This window comes from Lepidochelys kempii, chromosome 16 (assembly GCF_965140285.1).
Source record: "Lepidochelys kempii isolate rLepKem1 chromosome 16, rLepKem1.hap1, whole genome shotgun sequence".
Lineage (NCBI taxonomy): Eukaryota > Metazoa > Chordata > Testudines > Cheloniidae > Lepidochelys > Lepidochelys kempii.
The window spans coordinates 16218388-16237553 of NC_136395.1; the positions used below are offsets into that span (position 1 = coordinate 16218388).

The 19166-nt window shown below is 42.4% G+C and overlaps 1 protein-coding gene and 1 long non-coding RNA gene across 3 annotated transcripts; one reads left to right on the plus strand and one right to left on the minus strand.

The window, feature by feature from the left end:
- Positions 1–158: 158 nt before the first annotated feature.
- Positions 159–4068, minus strand: LOC144929497 (uncharacterized). The gene is made up of 3 exons (XR_013634753.1): positions 2826–4068; positions 619–728; positions 159–484 (listed from the first exon to the last, which is right to left on the minus strand). It is a non-coding gene; the product is annotated as an uncharacterized LOC144929497 (long non-coding RNA).
- Positions 2831–11506, plus strand: SET (SET nuclear proto-oncogene). Of its 2 annotated transcripts, none has more exons than XM_073313813.2 (8): positions 2831–3198; positions 4775–4832; positions 5971–6113; positions 6702–6805; positions 6986–7099; positions 8978–9148; positions 9247–9393; positions 10038–10622. In XM_073313813.2, the coding sequence occupies exons 1-8, from the start codon at positions 3126–3128 to the stop codon at positions 10140–10142; spliced, it is 915 nt and encodes a 304-aa protein (XP_073169914.1). In that variant the 5' UTR covers positions 2831–3125; the 3' UTR covers positions 10143–10622. The 2 variants fall into 2 exon arrangements, with proteins under 2 accessions (XP_073169914.1, XP_073169916.1); XM_073313815.2 differs by having other exon boundaries at positions 2835–3198; positions 10561–11506.
- Positions 11507–19166: the final 7660 nt, after the last annotated feature.

A 19166-nucleotide genomic window follows, 5' to 3' on the forward strand; every position in this document is an offset into this window, starting at 1 on the left:
TTTTTTATTTTTAACCATTTAAATGTTCACACTTGTGGCAAAGTATGGGAGGTTCAGGCAACGGGGTGGTCAGGCAAAAATTATTTAGTGACAGAAGACACTGAAATTCAGAAAGTTAAAACTTTATAACCATTAAAATACAAATTATCAACGTCACATGTCAAAATATACCAAGTACGTATTGTTAAATCAAACTCTAATACGTTCTCAAGTAGCATTTTTCTAACTTTGCCTGCCTGTATATTTCAGTTATTATGGATGGAAATACTTTTTGTCAGTTTGTGTGTGTACGGTGAAATAGATGTTTACTGATATCTATCAAAAATCTAATCCTTCCAAGGCTCTAAATAATTCATAGACTCAAATGCAGGGTGAGGAGTAGACAGAGGCTTCTCCCACTGTGATGTTCCCATTTGGAAGTAGCTTTCCTACAGATGTCCACGTTTTTAGGTACTTGGAGCCCTTCATATGAAAATCTGAAGAACTGCAGTGAATGGTAAATATATGGTTTATGCCAGAGACAATCCAAGCAGATATAACTGTTTGCCGTATAGACTGGCTCCAGCGATTAAACTTGAAGCCAGCTATTAAAGAAGGAAAAAAACAAGCCACACTTACCCTCTCTGAAGATGAAGACAGCAACAATAATGGATCTTAGGAGATTCACACAGGGAATGAGGCAGTTTCTCCTCAGTGATATGCTTCAACAGTGCCCTGGAGAGACACCCCTAGGAAGGAGAAAATAATGTAGTCTCCATGACTCTTTCAGTCCCTTGCTTCTCATTTCTGACTGCCAATAAGCATGCTCACCCATGGTACTAACAATTGCTATCGTACAGACGTAATGAGACCAAATACAGTGATGTTCCTTTCCTCTTGGCAGCTATTCATACAGCAAACAGGGCTAGAACATTAGAAATAGAAAAGTTCCAGAACACTCCGGGACAGTTGGGAATGGTGACTGTTAGAGCTGGGATTTGGACGTGAAAGACAGCAACTGGGGAGTGACACGAGGGATTTGGCTGTTGGAATTTGAGAGGTGAGAATGGCAGTTCTTAGGGGGAATCCCAGAGAGAAGAAAGCTGAAGAAAGTGCAGTGACAACAGTAGGAACCATCTGAGGGGGAGAGAGGGATCAGGCAGGGAAGTGTTACTGGGATGTTGGGTAAAGTGTGTGAGAAGAGCCATATGAAAAGGAGGCGAAAGAAGAGAGCAAGAAAACCAAGAGAACCAGGGACAATGCAAGAGGCCAGAGAGTGGCAGAGAAACAGCAGACTGAAAAATGCAGTGGAAAAGATGAGCTTCTGGTTTGCTTACTCTGTGCTGAGCACATGAGGGTATAGAAACATAGAATCTCAGGGTTGGAAGGGACCTCAGGTCGTCATCTAGTCCAACCCCCTGCTTACAGCAGGGCCAATCCCCAATTTTTGCCCCAGATCCCTAAGTGGCCCCCTCAAGGATTGAGCTCACAAGCCTGGGTTTAGCAGGCCAACACTCAAAGCACTGAGCTATCCCTCCCCCCCAAATCACTGAATCACCTTCTAATCTGATGTATGTTTAAATTACTCAAAGAATAAGCGCTGTACATTTGGGGATGAAACACAACAAAGTGATTGAATCCATGTTTTAAGAGCAAAATGGACTTCAACAGTAACTACATAGCCATGACCGGCAACTCCAGAACATAAAAAAAATGTGTTTACAATCGATATCTAGTCTCCTAAGAAGCCCTATGCTATCTCAATCAAGTTAGCTGAATGCGATTGAAAAGCTCTCTAAACGCTCGTTGAGACGCAGGCTAACGGAAGCGTTTGAAGCTGTGGCCTAGGCCTTTTCAAATAGCAACAAGATGGCAGTGACCTGTGCTCGTTATTCACTTGCAACTGGATAGGAACTGCTAATTGAGATATCAAAAACCAATTATTGACTCTATGAGCCAACCAGTGCCTCTCAGCTTAACCTTTCAGAAGACGTTACAGGTTGGGTTTAGGCTTTAGAAGGACAAAGAACCCAAAGCAGCACACTTATTATGAGTGATTATCAGTCAGGTGACCCCGGAACCCCATTACTGAGTGACATTGCTGCATAGCTACCAGTGGCTCCCTCAAGCCTACATCCTTTTTCTGTGGTGACAGATTGTACAGGACAGAGTTCAGACAGCCTGTGATACACTCTTCCCTTGGGCCACTGTGCCAGAGCAGGAGGTGGTAGGTGTACGTTGCACACAGCGGATGTTGTGACTATCATGGCTGCATGGCTACCACAGCAGGCATGCATAGGCCACCACGCCAGCTCCTTACTGGGCAGGAAACCTGCGGGGCCAACCCTCGGGCACTTATGCAGCTGCAAGGCCAGGGGCTGGAGCGTGTTTTGGGGCAAGAGAGCTGCAAGGTCATCGCCTGGGGGCGCGGCAGCCCATCCCTGGGCACAGCCGTCGAAGGCCGGGCGGAACCAGCCACGTGTGTGATGGAGCGGGACAGCGCGCGCCGCTGTCCCACTTTCCCTCTCCCGCGCCCGCTTCTCGCGCCGTCCTCGGTGCCTTAGCACTGAGCTCCGTCCGCCCTCTCCCTGTGCGCGAGGCGCGGCCAATGGGGGCACAGCGTGGGGCAGGCGGCGGAGGCGGGGCCCACATGGAGTCTGGTGCGGCTGCGCACAAAGCTGCCCGCCCCTGGATGTTCAGGACGGGAGGGGGTGTCTACGCCTGCGCATAACAGCGCTGGTCTCACATGCCCAAGAGCGGTGTTTTCTGCGCCTGCGGTGTGCGCCTCCCCTCCCCAGTGGCCGGGAGAGGGGGATTGCTACGCATGCGCAGTGTGGCCTTCGTACCCCTGTGCCCCGGAGGGGGGGGGTTGCTGCGCCTGCGCACAACGCTGCCCGCCCCTCGCCAGCAGTAGCAGCAGTAGGAGGAGGCGGCGTTGGTCCCGGCTGGGGCGATAGCGTGAGGGTGCCCGAGCGCCGCTGTTGCCCCCTTTTATCCGGGAGCCCCAGGTCCGGGCCGAGGAGGAGGAGGAGGAGGCGTCCCGGCCGCGGAGGGAGTCCGAGCGGCGGCAGCAGCAGTCTGTGCCCGGCCCCCCCTGCGCTCAGTCCCGTTACAACCCCCTCCCTCCGCGCTCCGCAGCCACCAACATGTCGGCGCCGGCGGCCAAAGTCAGTAAGAAGGAGCTGAACTCCAACCACGATGGGGCCGACGAGACCTCAGGTGAGGCCGGGACGGGGGAGGGAAGGGAATGGCGGCGGCCGCCGCGGCCTCCTCCCCGCACGGCGCTGCACCGACCGCCATTTTCCCCAGCCACACGGGCCGCGGCCGGGCCGGAGGCGGGAAGAGCGCGGGGTCGGCCGGGCGGATGTGCAGGCCTCAGCCGCGGCAAGAGGAGGCCATGTTAGAGCCCTTTTGTCTGTACTGCCCGGCCTCCTTCTCCGCGGGCGGGGGGCGCTGCGGCCTGCGCGGAGCAGCGGGACCCCCCCCTCCTGGAGCAGCATCCGCGGAGCCTCATTGTGCTCCGCCGCCGCCATGATGCTTCGCCGCCTTGTGGTCTCGGAGCCGCTACTGCTGCATGGTGCTGCCCGGCCGCGCAGCGCCGGGATAGAGCGGCGCTGTCTCGGTGGCTGGCGGGGCCCGCCCGACTGGGGAGCCACGCGCTACTCGTGCAGCAGCGGGATGCGGCTGCCCGCCCGTCCCCACGTGCGATCCGAGCAGCCCGTGTGTCCTCAAAGGTCGGTACTCGGTTCACCGTGGCGTGGGGTTTGCATCAGTCGCCGCCGTAGGGGGAACTTGCCCCCCGGTAAAGGCTGTCGGTTCCCCCACCCATGGATCTTCGCCTGTTTGGCGCGGGGTGTGGAGGTGCTCATGGCAACGAGCCTCCAGGCCAGCCGCTCTCCGCTGTGCCCGGTTCCTTTCACACACGTGCTTCCCGCACCTGAGTTTTCCTGTGTAATGGGGGCGGGGGAGAGAAGACGACACCAATCTACCCATCTCCGGCCGCAGGGTGGGGGTAGGGCTTGGCTCTGAGGCCCCCACCGGAAACAGCTACCCCATCACACGAAATCCTCTGTGTTCGCAAAGTAATCGGGGGAGGGGTGCCTGTGCCGCACTTCTACAGCTGCTTCCCGCTACCTTTCGTTAATCTTAAAACACTTTAGGCAAACAGCCATTGCTTAATTAAGCGCTCCAACAGCCTCTGCCGAGTTAAAGTTCTGATTAGAAAATGTCCACTTCATGGTGGTTTTGACATATTTCCCCGCATCTCTTCCGAAACGCGCCTGTTAATTGTGGAAAACAGCCTTTCCAATTGTACTATTTTAATGAGCATTTTGTATCTTATTTTTTCTTTAGTATTCAGTTCACTTAACTGATTCAATTTCTGTAACTGTGTTCAGTTCAGAAAGAATGATTTGGTGTATAATTTTAGTAAATTATTAAACTATTGTTGTTTCAACAGATGGGCTATAAAATACCAAGTGTATGTGACAATATATTGTGAATTAGCACGGGACCTGGTTTGAGCCCTTTTTAAAGAAAAAAGGAAAAAGATAGCAAAGCTTTACACCAATCTTCAGAGACTTCACTTAGCAAGTTCAGTTAGTAAAAAATGGTAGTTTTACAAGGTCTGGTGAGCCTTGTTGTATCAAGTGGAAATAATCATTTAAATGCCATCCAGAATAGTGGTAAAGGTTGTGAAAATAAACTTTTCTGATTGTTTCTCAAATGGTGTCATATATTATTGAGACTTCTTTTCAGTAACTTACGGAGTTTGATGGATTTATTTTTCTTTCAGAAAAAGAGCAACAGGAAGCAATTGAACATATTGATGAAGTACAGAATGAAATAGACAGGTAAATTATTAACAAAAAAACTTTTCAATAATTTAAATTATGTTTTAGCAGAACTGGAAAAAAATAACTTGTAATAAAAATGCTTTCGTAACTGAAGTAGCGTATGTACCATAGTTGTTCTCACACTTTCCAAAATCTCAAAAGTATAGTAGTGGTTTGACATTTGAAGGTGCAATCTTGTGTCCTGTTTAGCTGTGTACAAGTAAACTAGCTGGGCCTTAAGATAGAACTTGACTTTTAACACTTGAAATACATTGTGATGACTTTAAAATGGCTTTGACAGTATACATCTGGCACTCATTGCCTTTTGCAGGTTAATACTTATTTTATTTTTGTAAGATTTCATTTCTTTGTGAAAAGCAGAACTGAAAATTGACTTAGTAAAATGTCTAGATTTAATTTAAAAGTGCATACACCAAACTCTAGGCTCTTGTATGTTTTATAAAATCTATCGAAATTTACACTGGAGCAGTAAGCTATCTATCTATCTTCTCAGGTCACTGCCGGCTTAGGCCCTGATGCCTGCAACCTTTTTCCTGGCAAACAGACACCCTTCCCACTACCCTCCTAAACTGACTAATGAACCTCCAAGTGGACATAGGAGTCTGCCCGGGAGGAGCATTTGCAAGATTAGGACTTTACTGTGTAACAAACCATTTAAAAAAAAAAAAGAGAGAGAGAGAGTTCTGTGGTCTTAAAAGGTTCTCTTTGTGGCACACAAACTTATTTTGTGTTTATCTTGTTTTTCTGGCAAATAATATGAGGAGGGGCAATGAGCTTGAATCTGATCCAGTATCATGTGTCAAAGTTCACCGGTCCTTCTAAACTAGATATTTACAAATTTTAATAGTGTGCTGCTTTCAATTTAGAGCCCAACCCTGCAAATGCCCCAGAGCATAGCGTTTACTAGTGGTGTAGTTTCAGTCAAGTCAGTGGGATTACTCCCGATAGTACAAGCTAAATAGTGTTTGCAGGATTGGGCCCCTTGTTTTTGGCTGACATATTTCAGGCAGGGTTGATTAGTTTAATTAAATAATCCATTCTAGTTTTGGACTGTCTACTGATTTTGCACTTTGTTCAAACTTCAGATCCCCATGCTATAATACAGTTGTTAACATGAACCTTTCTTTTCCTTTAGACTGAATGAACAAGCAAGCGAGGAAATTTTGAAAGTAGAACAGAAATACAACAAACTCCGCCAACCATTCTTCCAGAAGAGGTCAGAACTGATCGCCAAAATCCCAAACTTCTGGGTAACAACATTTGTCAACCACCCACAAGGTATGTTCCCAGTGCCTTTTTTTTTTTTGGTGGCGGGGGGGTGGAGCTGGGAGGGGCATCAGGGAAGTTTGTTACATTATGTACGCCTTTTAGTCCTTTGGTTGAGAAAATTGCTCTTAGATTTTTGTTTCCCCCGATTAACAACACTGGCTTCTGTTTGACTACATGCCTAGAACTTCCTTTTGAGGCGATAATGCTATCAAACGGAAGCAGTTTATCCATTTCTACTTCTATTGTCCCAAAGATTTTCTTCCACTTGCGTTTTGAATCCAAGAACAAACTTGATCGCCATTATTAGGACTCCACCACTATACTTTTTACCATCCTCTTAAGTGAAAGAGAATACACCTTCAACAACCTTTTCAGTGCTCTTTTATGGACTGTATTGCAGAGAGTACTTGATAGTGACCTCTGGGGAGCTGAGAGCCAGTGGCTCTTTTGAGCTTCCTCTATAGATGGGCTGGGACAAGTAAACAATATACTAAATGTCCTACTAAATCAACTTTCTGTGACATTTTCTTATAATGTTTGCTGCAAAATAACCTATATAAATAGCTTTGTGATGCAAGATTCCTAATTCTACCATAGTATCTGCACTGTTGGGGGAAGAAGATGAGGAGGCACTGCATTATTTGACCAGAGTTGAGGTGACAGAGTTTGAAGATATCAAATCAGGTTACAGAATAGATTTTGTAAGTATCACGGACAGTCTGTTTAATGTTGTGCCATTTTTATTTGCATGTAACCTACATCAGAGAACAGTAGCATAACTTAATATTTCAAAACTTATAGTACTTAACATTTTTTAGTTAACATATCTGGTGTGCTATAGACAAGTATGCAATCCTAACTTTATTCTTTCCACTCTACAGTATTTTGACGAGAATCCATACTTTGAAAATAAAGTTCTCTCCAAAGAGTTTCATCTGAATGAGAGTGGAGATCCATCTTCAAAATCAACTGAGATCAAATGGAAATCTGGGAAGGCATGTATCTTTACTGGGGCGGGGAGGAATTAAATCATTGCTCCACTTGAAACAGTGTCAGTGAGTGCTCGGTGCTTTGATGCAAAAGAAAAAACACACACACCCAGTCCATTCCTGCTGGATGAAACCCAAGGATATGGTGAGGCTGCATCTACACTGAAGCTTGTAGTTAATTCTCTCACTTTGTCGCGCACCCGTGGAAGTGCTAGTGAAGACCAGTTGTCAGTATTTCTACAAGCATGTCAGTTCAACTGCTCAGAGTGGGCCTAGAAATCACAGTGAAGTGTGTGCTTTTATAAAGAAAACAAATTCACACTAGCACTCCCAACTTTTTTAGGGAATTCTCCCACAGTTGATCTAACATCAGTGCTACAGTTCTCATTGTAAACTACAGTTCTCATTGTAAACAAAGCCTAATTTAAACTTCAGGTTACAGCTGCCTTTCCAATTTCAATATTATTATGCTAAAAGTTTGGGTGGCCACTTGGTCTTTGTAAGGAAACTAACAAATCTTTTTATCTAATGAATTGTTTTTTTTTGCATTTGCCAGTTACATCTATATAGTTAATGCTTTCTTTGTAGTTCATAAGTTACATGTACATCTTGTGGAACTTCTGAATTAGGAGCTCATTTCCTGCACCTCACAAAAGTAAACTACAATATTGCAAATGAGTCTCTTTGAATCCGTCATAGTTGGATCTGTTGGAAAACTGCATCACACTTCAGTCAAAATTTTAGCATTTTCCTCTGGTGTTCTGGGGTCTTCCAGCAATAACTTACATCTTGCAGTACCTTATGGTCATTCAGCTAATTATTAAAACAAGCTGAGTTATTGCTGTCCATAAAATTGCATAAACAAGTATATGCTGGGCAAAGTGTCTCAACAAAGCAGCAGCTAGAAGTCCGTACACATTAAGCAACGAAGTAAAAGGTCCAGAGTTACCTCTGAAGTCATGTTTTCCAGGTGTATAAGACAGGACAGTACAGAGGTATTGGTCTCAAAGGCGTGAGGTTAACTTACTATATTCTCTTGCTAGTGAATATGTTGTAGTAGCATAAAAAGTGAGTTGTATGCTTTCCCCCTTTCAGTTGCTACAAAGGGGAAACAGGAAATTTAAAAGGGGAAAACTCCAAGGATAAAAGACTTAGATTAAGGATTTATCTTTTTTATGAAGAAAACAAGGATAAGCCCATCCTAGGGGGAGAGAAAAGGAAGAGTGGAGTGTTAAGACAATGTTTTATAAAAAGGCCTAGAGTCGTGGTGGGCAGCCCATCAGGGTAATGTGCTGGCGGCCGCAAGACAGTTTGTTTACCTTGACTGTCCACAGGCATGGCTGCCCGCAGCTCCCAGTGGCTGCGGTTTGCCGTTCCCAACCAATGGGAGCTGCGGAAAGCGGCATGGGCTAATTTGAGAGCTGCTTAAATTGTTTGTGCTTAATGTTAGCATTTAAATAGTTCTAACAAGTCTTTGAAATTAGCACTTCAGTAAATGGTTTGCGTCATACCTTTGCCACTGTGTGGCTGGGAACATTAACAAAGGTCAACAGGTAGTCTCTTTGAATTGTCAATATTTCAGTGGAGAAAGCTAGAAATAAAGGGAGTGAAAACTTACATTCTGAGGAAAGTAGCAAAAAATTGAGCGCTTTTTTACTAGCACTGAACCTATTCATGAGAAATGGTAGCTGAAACTCATAGCTATGAGGTGTCAACTAGTACATGCCCTTGGGGCTCTGTATAATCTGTCTCCTACACACCTCTCCTTGAAAAAGAACAAGTAGTATGTGGTTGCGTAAATAAGCACATCTCCAAACGCATCTTGTGAAACATGGTCAGGAAATTCTTTCAGGAAAATACTTAACTTTGTCTCTTCTTTTTCAGGACCTGACAAAGCGCTCAAGCCAGACACAGAACAAGGCCAGTAGGAAGAGGCAGCATGAAGAACCAGAAAGTTTCTTTACCTGGTTCACTGACCACTCTGATGCAGGTGCTGATGAACTAGGAGAAGTCATCAAAGATGACATCTGGCCAAATCCATTACAATACTACTTGGTACGTGTAGAGTTGAGCTGTTTGTAACAGTGTTCTCGTGGCAATGTCAGAATTAATTTGATCAATGCAGTAACATTGTATATGTATTTTTAATTAAGGTTCCTGATATGGATGATGAAGAAGGTGAAGGAGAGGAAGATGATGATGATGATGAAGAGGAAGAAGGGTTGGAGGATATTGATGAAGAAGGAGATGAAGATGAGGGGGAAGAAGACGAAGATGATGATGAGGGAGAAGAAGGAGAGGTGAGAACACATTGTTTCCAGATCCAGGAGATGAATAGATCCAATTAGGAAATCCTGTTTCAGCATTGAATTTATCTTGTTGATAAATGTTAAGGTGTTATAGACACACTGTACAGTCTGCTATTATGTTTTTCAGAGGGGAGTTCGTATAGGTGATAACAGTTCTTGCAGCTTGAGCAATGATTTTAGTGTACTTAGTTGGTGGGGGGGGCAAGTACTGCCTTTAATTTGGAGATGGATAGCTTTAGGAAACTCGTTGGCAAAAATGAGGAAAATTGATCTGTTTTATACCCCAGTTCATCCAAAAGCCTGTTTTTTCTTTCGGCAAACTGGTTTTTATTAGTGAGTTACTGGGTATTTGAGTGCCAGTTTTAACGTTATTCCATAAATAGCAAATTTTTTTGTATGCATCCACTTTTAGCAGGTTTCACCTATTATATACACTTTACTCTGGACTGTTGCCAATTTTTATGTGGTTGTGTCCTCATTTTGGGAGTGCTAGGGATGACCTCCTCACCTCTGCTACTCTCACAATCTCCAGTGATTTAAAGTTTGGAATTAGTTATCACCCAGTAACTGGGAATGTTGCACTGTTTCATTTGTTACAATTAATTTATTAACCACATTTGGCTTTTGTTATTGAGGTACATGAAACTGCCTTGGAGGCAAACAATGGGGAAGGCTTTGGACGCTGTGCACGTAGACACATAAGGTGCTTGATTTTAGATGCAGTAACTAAGCTCTGCTGAGCAATATTCTTGTTAGTATCTAAATAGTATTTTATTTAATCTTGTAGATTATTTACTTAGACTTTACTACTCTTTAAGACTGCCTATTCAAAACTTTGGGTGCCCTTAGCAGTCTCTTCAATATTCACTAACAAATAGTTCTGTCAATTTTCATCCAAATCATATGTCCCAGCAATAACATGGAGATCAAACCTTATCCAGCCTTACCTATTTCCATGTGGAGGGGGAGAAAACATGATCTTTTCAACCAGTCCTGCAAGAATATCTGCACAGGACTTTTTAGAGGGTCAAAAATTCTGGTTAATTGCTGTTTGAAAGTCAGGGCTGTCTGGACTTTGAATGTACTGACTCCCGCTCCTTCCCTCTCCCCACCCTCCAAAAAGTGACTAGATTTTAACTGTTTCTTTTCTTTCAACAGGAAGATGAAGGAGAAGATGACTAATTAAACACTGATGGATTCCAACACCCACCCCTCCTTTTCTTACCTTTTTAATTTTTCTCCAGTCCCTGGGAGCAAGTTGCTGGTTTGTTTTTTTTTTGTTTGTTTGTTTGTTTTTTCCCCCACCCTTGTGCTCAGTCGCCTTGTTCTCTTGAGGTCTCTTTTTCTCTCCTCTACACCATGATTCGCCATTTATTTTGGGGGAAATACCCTGAGCAGAATACAGTGGAAAAGAAAATCTCTACCAGTTTCTGTTCCAAGTTCATTTTTATCCCTTTCTGTCTCAAAACAAAAACTGTTTATGGAATCAACACACCATGTTCTGTGGGAAAAAAGAAAACCTTCTGCTCCCTTCACTCTGCTGGAAGCTGAAGAGTGCTAGGCCCCTGTGTAGTAGTGCATAGAATCTAGCTTTTTTCCTTCTTTCTCTGTATATTGGGCTCAGAGATTACAGTGTCTCTATGTGAATATGGACAGTTAGCATTTACCAACATGTCTGTCTACTTTCTCTTGTTTAAAAAAAATTAAAAAAACTAAAAAAAAAATGGGGTATAGAAGGTCAGCAAGGGTGGGTTTCAGATGTTTGGGTGGGTTAAGTGGGCATTTTGACAACATGGCTTCTTCTCCTTTGGCATGTTTATTGTGATGTTTAACAAACATCCTTGCAGTTTAAGATGACACTTTTAAAATAAAATCTTCTCCTAATGATGACTTTGAGCCCTACCACTTGATGGAGAATCAGCAGAACCTGTAGGATCTTATTTGGAATTGACATTCTCTATTGTAATTTTGTTCTTGTTTATTTTTAAATTCTTTTTTTTTTTTTTTTTTTTTTGGTTCACTGGAAAGGAAAGAAAGATGCTCAGTTTTAAACGTTAAAGTGTACAAGTTGCTTTGTTACAATAAAACTAAATGTGTACACAAAGGGACTAATGGTCTTCACTGAACAGAATATGTTTCTGATTTTTCTTGCTCATTTTCCCGTATATTGTCAAATTTTTTTTGTCTGTAGTTTCTAATTTAACACCTGTTGGTGTGTGGTCAGTATGTCTGTATTGCAAGATAACCTCATGGCTATATGGATTTAACCTGAATTTAAATTGTTAGATAGTTTTCATATCTGAAAAAAGTGTTTACTTTAGGTGTAACTTACCATAAATTATCTGATACTATCAATAAGTTGCTGTCAGACTGCCTATCAATCATTACTATAAATTGGCAGTCATTACTGTAATCTGCACATTTTCTCTTTACTTATTTTTATATCTCCATAGGAATGAGTTGTGGTTACATTGCTCTTACGTTAAATTAATGGAGTCTTTAAATGTTCCCTCTTGCACCAAAAAGATTACCTGATGTTCTAAAATAAAGAAATTTGCAGATTTAAACACTCATTAGTGATGTAAGAGATACCACATATCTCTAATAAATCAAATCACTGAGAAGACCATACAAACTCAAGTTAAATGATCAAAGGCTAATGTTTATAATCCATTTGGTAAATAGCTTTCTCAGTTGAGATGTTAAATCAGTTTCAATTACACGTTCAGGCTGATTGTACTCCTCTTCAAAAACAGAAGAATCTTATTCTGCTAAATTACATCTCACAAGGATGTGGTTACTTTGCATGTGGAATTTCAGTGCCATACAACCTCCAGTCTATGCTGTTTATATTTTCAACTATGTGAGCTAATAAAATGCAACCTGTTTTGATTTAAAAGTATCAATTGCCTAAAATCTACATCTAGAACTAACCAGAATAGCAAGTGGCAAAGTTTGATGAAACCTGTTCTAGCAATAATTAGCATTTATACAATTACTTTAAAAAGTAAAATACCATATAAACTAACCTCATTTCAATGGATATTTTAAAACCTGTATAGAACAATTTTAGTATTAAATCATTGTATAGCTGTCTTTTCCTAATGGGTTCTCAGGATGGGGGTCTTCACTCCTATAGAAAAATTTCTTTTAGCCTGTCATAGCAGCACATGTGTATTTGGTGATGCTAGAGAATTAGTGCTACGGAGTAAGGTTATTCTCTTGAGTGATATTCCACAGTGGGGAGAGACACTCCTTAAAAGACAGGTTTCAGAGAAAAGAAAAGGAGTACTTGTGGCACCTTAGAGACTAACCAATTTATTTGAGCATGAGCTTTCGTGAGCTACAGCTCACTTCATCAGATGTTTACCGTGGAAACTGCAGCAGACTTTATATACACACAGAAATCATGAAACAATACCTCCTCCCACCCCACTGTCCTGCTGGTAATAGCTTATCCTTAAAAGACAGAACCAACTCACTTTGTTCAGTGACAGTTGGGTTGGACCTACTGCCTTAGTCCATGTCCATTTTTTGCATCAATTTTAAATAACTCCATCTTTTAACCAATTTAGTTACATTAGTGCTAAAACTGTAGACAAACTGTTGCCTTGCATCTTGTGTAGCCATTTATGTAGTGCACAGTAAAATGCTACTAGAACTAACTAAATTGTGCTTATTTAGGGAGAAATCTCTATGCTGTCAGAAAGAGTGCGTAAACTATCTCCTGCCTATATTGCAAGACCTATAAAAAGTTACATAATCTGCTTTTCCCCAGGACACACACAATAAGGTGGTACAGCTGAATACCAAGGACAAAAAGTAAGATGGGGGGAGGTGTGATCAAATGCCCCTCCAAGTTTGAAAACAAAAACTGATTAGTACGATACAGGTGCCAAAACAATCCCACTATTGTGCAGACAAAATATTGGTTTAACTTTCTGGTGAAACTACTCTACATTGCAGTTTTATTCTTCACAACAGTAAGAGTAAAAAACCTTTGAACTGCTAGTAAGATTACTTTTGTTCTGGTAAACTTTTATCAACTAGTAGTGGGGGGAAATATAAATTGAGTAGGGATTAAAACACTTTCCAGATTTAAAAATACAGCCCTAAGTGCCCATCCAGTGCTCTACACACCTACTTGGAAAAACTCAGTCAAACATACCTATTTAGAAGTGCCTGTTCTTTGACCCGTTTCATTAAGCTTAGTAGATACTTGTAATTACTTATGTAATACACTGATGGGTATGTTTTCAAGGGATAGAAATGTCCTTGTAACAATTAGGGTCAAATACAAGTTCTGCAATTTCATAAATTAAGACCGGAAGAGGGATCTCTAGTACATTCCTTAAAACCTTTAATCACTTTTTAAAGTAAACTATCCTTATGAATTATCTTGGCAGATCATTTATCATGACATTCTCAACAGAGGTAGGAATTCTCCCATTCAAGCTAATGGAAGCTGGCTTTTACTTCCAGTATAAGAGCTGTCTAAGTTAATGGTTTACAATTTAGAAGTTGAAGCATTTAATAAAGTTTTAGCATGTGTATTTAACCAGTATGATAAGAAAGCATATGGAAGAGCTTCCATATTCTTATGTTTGAAGTTTAATAGATAAAGGAAGCAGAAATGTCCGCCGCTTCTGTAAACTTTAATGCCAGATCTTAAACATATGCACATGGGAAATGTATATAGATTGTAGAATTAGTAAATTTAGCACAATTGTGTTGGGGGGGGGGTCATTCAAAATTTATAGCATCTCAATTATTTTCTTATTAGTCTATGTGTGAAAATGTGAATGCCAGATTTCCTCTATCAGTAGGCAGAATAGTGTGCATGTGCATGAGTGATTAGAAATTGAGGCCTATATTCATTTCTTTGAACTTGCAAATACTTTCCAGTTCTATTTGAAGAGAAAGTGGACCAGGTTAATAAATTTTTACTGATGCAACACCCAAATTACACCAAACACTGTAGCCACTGTCTATGAATTTTAAAACCATAATGTTGATCTTGGCTTGCAAGAAGATATTTTTATGCCTTTATTTCTGCTGTAACAATACTGTTAGAGCTTTCAGGAAAGCATTTGCTGTGACTGATAAATAGATTAAAGGACACTCATGTCATTTTCTGGGAGAATACCCTCAATAATACATAGTGATTTTGGAAAATTCCTTTTAAATATTAGTTGAGGGTATTTTTCTATACTTAATATTTATAAAGGTTAGTAAGGACCAATTAAGGGCCATATCCTGTATCAGGCTGTGTTATGGGGTAGATCTTCTAATTATGAAGTTCAGTTTTCTTTAATGGGACTCTGTGGGCTCAGGTTAGGGCTACTGGAACCCCTGGTAGGATGTAATTAAAGGACTATGCACAAAGAGCTGTCAATTGCAAAAAGTAAACAACATTTTCTAAGCTTATAGTATTTTAGGAGATACTTGTCAGGTACCAAATTTTTAGAAATACACTATTTCTGAGGTTAGTGTTCTCCCTTTAATTTGTTCCAGACCAGGGAGAGAAACAGTTGCTAAAACACCAAGTTTCTACTACACTACTTGCCCTCCTTTTCTTTATTAAACAGGACTGGAAAGCATGGTTTCACTTTAATCATATTTATCTTAGCATGCTATCTGGTAGACAACATCTAATAAATATTTTCTCCTGGTTTATGAAAGTAATTGTCATGCTTTTTTTCTAGTGAGACCTATAGGTTTCTTTACTGCCTCTTCATAACCTCTGGAAACCTCAGCTGTGCTCATTCATTAGTAGTACTTACGAGTCGGTGATAGAGTTTAGGGTCCTGGTCCTAGCCTACTGAATTAAATAATAAAGCTTTGATTTCCATTGGAACCGGATTAGGCCCTAAATCTGTAAAGAAGAGACATTCAAACTCACAGGGTAGTTTTCTGAACCAGAATTTCGGCCAGGAGGTGAGTGTGCTAATTTGGGAAGGGAAGGGGATAATGATATTTTAACGTAACAGGTGTGAACAGAAATGGCTAAGGGAATTTGAAGCAACAATTGCAATTGTGGCTCAAGCTGGTCACTCAATGAGTGCTGACCCATGAGGTTAGCAGAGTGACCCATGAGGTTAGCAGAGTCTATTCTACAATTTGAGCTGAAGATCACCTGTTCGATCTAGAACAAAGTATATTTTATATTCCACCCCACCCCTTCCCCTATTTTACTTCACCCGGACAACACCCCAGTAAAGCTGGAGTAGATACCACACGAGAATAGGACAGATCTATGAAGTCCAGGATCATCGCCTATGTTTCCTGGAGCGCTTAAAGGGGCGCGGGGGAGGGAGTTGGAAGCAGGATGTGCACCCCACGAGCAAAATCGCGGCTAAGGGTGGGAAATACAGAAGGGCTCGAACCTGTATTGTTCCCGATCATGCAAAGTTCCCTCCACGCCACACACACCTTACCAAAAAAAAATAGTACATCCGAGATGTTATGCTTCATATAATCAGTCCGTTATATGTGTCTCGCTAACAACTCACCCCTAGAGGGCGAAACACACACACACTAGAATTAAAAATGTTCTCATTTACAATGTTTTATCTCCAGTCGAGCCCTTTCAACCTTAACTGCGGAAGGATCGTGGTAGAATCACCACAGAAGGCGATAAGCTTCCCTCAGGCAGCAATTCGTCCCTGATCAGAGTCACAAAAGTATCATCAGAGTCTTCGAACTCCACATCGGCGACGTGGGGTCTCCAAGGCCTAAGCTGATACGCCCAATCTATTGGGGTGGAGAAAATCAAGCGGAGGGGAACGAAGTTAGGAACCCGACCACTACGAACAAACAAACAACTCACCGTAGAACAATTCCACTCCCTTCAGTGAGATAAATTAATTTGCTCCCAGTCAAGTCCTCAAGAGTTTCGCTTCTGCTACTGGTGTACCATCCTGCCCGGACCTATCCCTCCTCCTATCCACCCCCTCAATTTTCTTAGTTAAATACCCTCCACCGACCCCCAAATGATCCTCCTCCGTGTTTCAAAACATCCGTGGAAGGAGTGGAATGGTGATTAGAAGAACTGGTGCTTCTCCCCCACCCAGAGCACAAGTGAAAGAAGTTGCAGGGCCTCAGCAACGGACAGAACCATCCCTTCACCCTTCTCTCTAATCGCAATCGCTAGGGACAAAGGGACCCAGTTCCAAGACAGGACCTTAATCCCCGCCCCTTCTCCAGGAAGGTCCCCTGAAGGGGAGTAGACCACATTTCATCCGGAGACCATATTTGCAGAGGTCTCAGAGGGACCCCGGGTCTCCTGCGTCTCCGTTCCCAACGGCAGCTCGGCCATTCTTAGGAGGCGGTTACCTAGGTGTGCACGGCACCTGGGGCAGCTGGCCAGCATCCAGGAGAATCCCGGGAACCAGAAGCCATCCTCCGCCAGCCAGTGCTTGTGCACTAAGCCCTGACCAGGGTGATCACCGAGTACCTCTCCCCAGTGGGATCCTGGGAGAGCTGCACGGGCACTTTGCGTTTCCCAACAGTGACCGTCATGTTCCTGACAGGCAGCACTGGCTGGGGAGGAACTTCAAGTCCCAAACTCGAATCCGCACGCTTGCAGAGAAATAATTCCTCTTTCTCCTCCTCAGGATCATGCTGGTGGGTTGCGCTTTGATGCTTGACCTGAGGCACTTAGTGGCTGCGAACCTCCCTGAAGCAACCAAGGGAGAGGAAGAGGGCTGCTAGCAAAGCCAATGCATGCATCCTCCTCCTCCAAGCTCATACATGCATAAGCCCTGAGAGTGAATAGCTAGCTAGCCAGCCCTCTTCCTTAGGACTGATGGGCTATTCAGCTGATTGGTCCTTATTCAGTGGTCCAGTTCTCCAATATTATTAAACCGCTTCTTGAGCCCCTCCCACTGGCTGTTCCACCTGGAGAGAATCCAAGACCTGGAAGGAAAGAAGGGAAAGATCCTGTAAAGCCAGATTTCAGAGTAGTAGCTGTGTTAGTGTGTATTCGCAAAAAGCAGAGAGCACAGCGCTTTCCACAAGTTGGAGGACCAGGAAAACTAATTCTATTCTCTCCCCAGGCTTCTACCCAGAGCCTTCTCCAGCCTCTGACCATTCAAAATGTAGCCAAGACCCCTACCTGCTGTGAAAGGCTTTGTCTGCTGAAGATAAGAGCAGAATCTCTCTGCCCTTTCTACAGCTTCTGTTCCTCTGAGGCTGAATCTAAATCCAATAACTTGACTTTTTAACTTTCCAGTATTTCCTTTACATGGACACAGTTTAGTGTAGAATCATATAGTACAAAACAAACAAAAATACTGTAATTCTGTTACTAATAAACAGCAGATGAATAAGGGTTAGCACACATCTATCATTGTTTACTTTTGTAATTTAATTCAGTTTGGAAAAAAACTAGACTTCAGTTTCAGTTATACTTCTTGTTCTGGTCAGTTTAATTTGCTAGTTCTCATACTGTAATATTCAGGCTGCAAATTCTGCAGAGGAATGCTTACATTAAAAAAACAATTTTAATGTAATTTAAAAAATAATGGAAAAATTTATGTTTATATCAGGTTTTGTACACACTTTAAAAATAAATAAACATGAGACTACTATTAACTGAAAATATCCTCTAATTGTGTAGCCCAATTCCAGCTGTTAAGTTGTGGAAAGTTGTGTGTCACTTCAGGACAGAAATAACCTGTTTAATGGAATAACAAACAGCATTACATGTGGCTGGCAGCAGGAAGAGATCTTTAAGTACAGGGCTCTACCACTTGAACTGAAGGAGAATGCCCTTTAAGTGTTTGGAATATAAGCCCTAGGACTGCAATAAATCAATTCTGTTCCTATCTATGAGGGCAGTGTGACAAACACACATTGATCCAGAGGTCCAATACCACCGAGAATCCAGGACCACATTCCTGGACCTACAAGAAGAATTATGTAATGGAAGAAAGAGTCAAACGTTAAGTACTGAAGAGGCACAGTTTATCTTCCAGATTTTAACGTCTTTCCAGACAAATAACTTTCCTAAGATGGAGTTAAATATCTATCTTATTTAAGGAGGGATTTTAAAAGGACACCTTTGTTTTCTGATAAAAACAAATTTTAGGAAAACTGAAAATTAAAAAGTAGTGTTACACTTAAAATGGATTGTACTGTAGAATTTAAATTTAAGAGTACCTGTCTTTTTTAATCAGTGTATCAAACTGCTCCCTTCTTTAAATCTGTATGCAGTTTATAGATACAATTAAGCCTTTTATATGTATTCACCAAAGGAGAACTTTATTAGGATCCCCCCCAAAAAAGTATATGGAGTTCCAAATTGTGTTGTTATACTGTGAGATGCTTTGCATAGACACATAGCTACCATATGTATGGTTCACTCTGGGGCTGCACAGTGGTGAGGCCTCACACATATATCATAGACAGGTATGTACAAAACTAAAGCCATATGTACTCCAAACTAGCTTCTCAGTTCCACAAGAAACAGAACCAGATTGTGCTTGATCCTGCAGGCTATACAGTAGGGAAAAGGAAGTGTGGGGATTGTGCTGTAGTCATATAAGGGAAGAAGGTACAATAAGTCTTTATTCCCTCTTATGTAGGTGCATAATCCCTCTGTGGAGCAGAAAGAAGTTGATAGACTGAACTGCTGCTGGGGCAACCCTCCCAAAAGGACCAGGGAGAGAAGGGGCATGTTCTCTTCTCCATGCAAAGCTAGCCTTGCAGAGCAGAGCACTGCACACTTCTCCATTTCAGAGGATGGCTAGGAATTCTGGTGA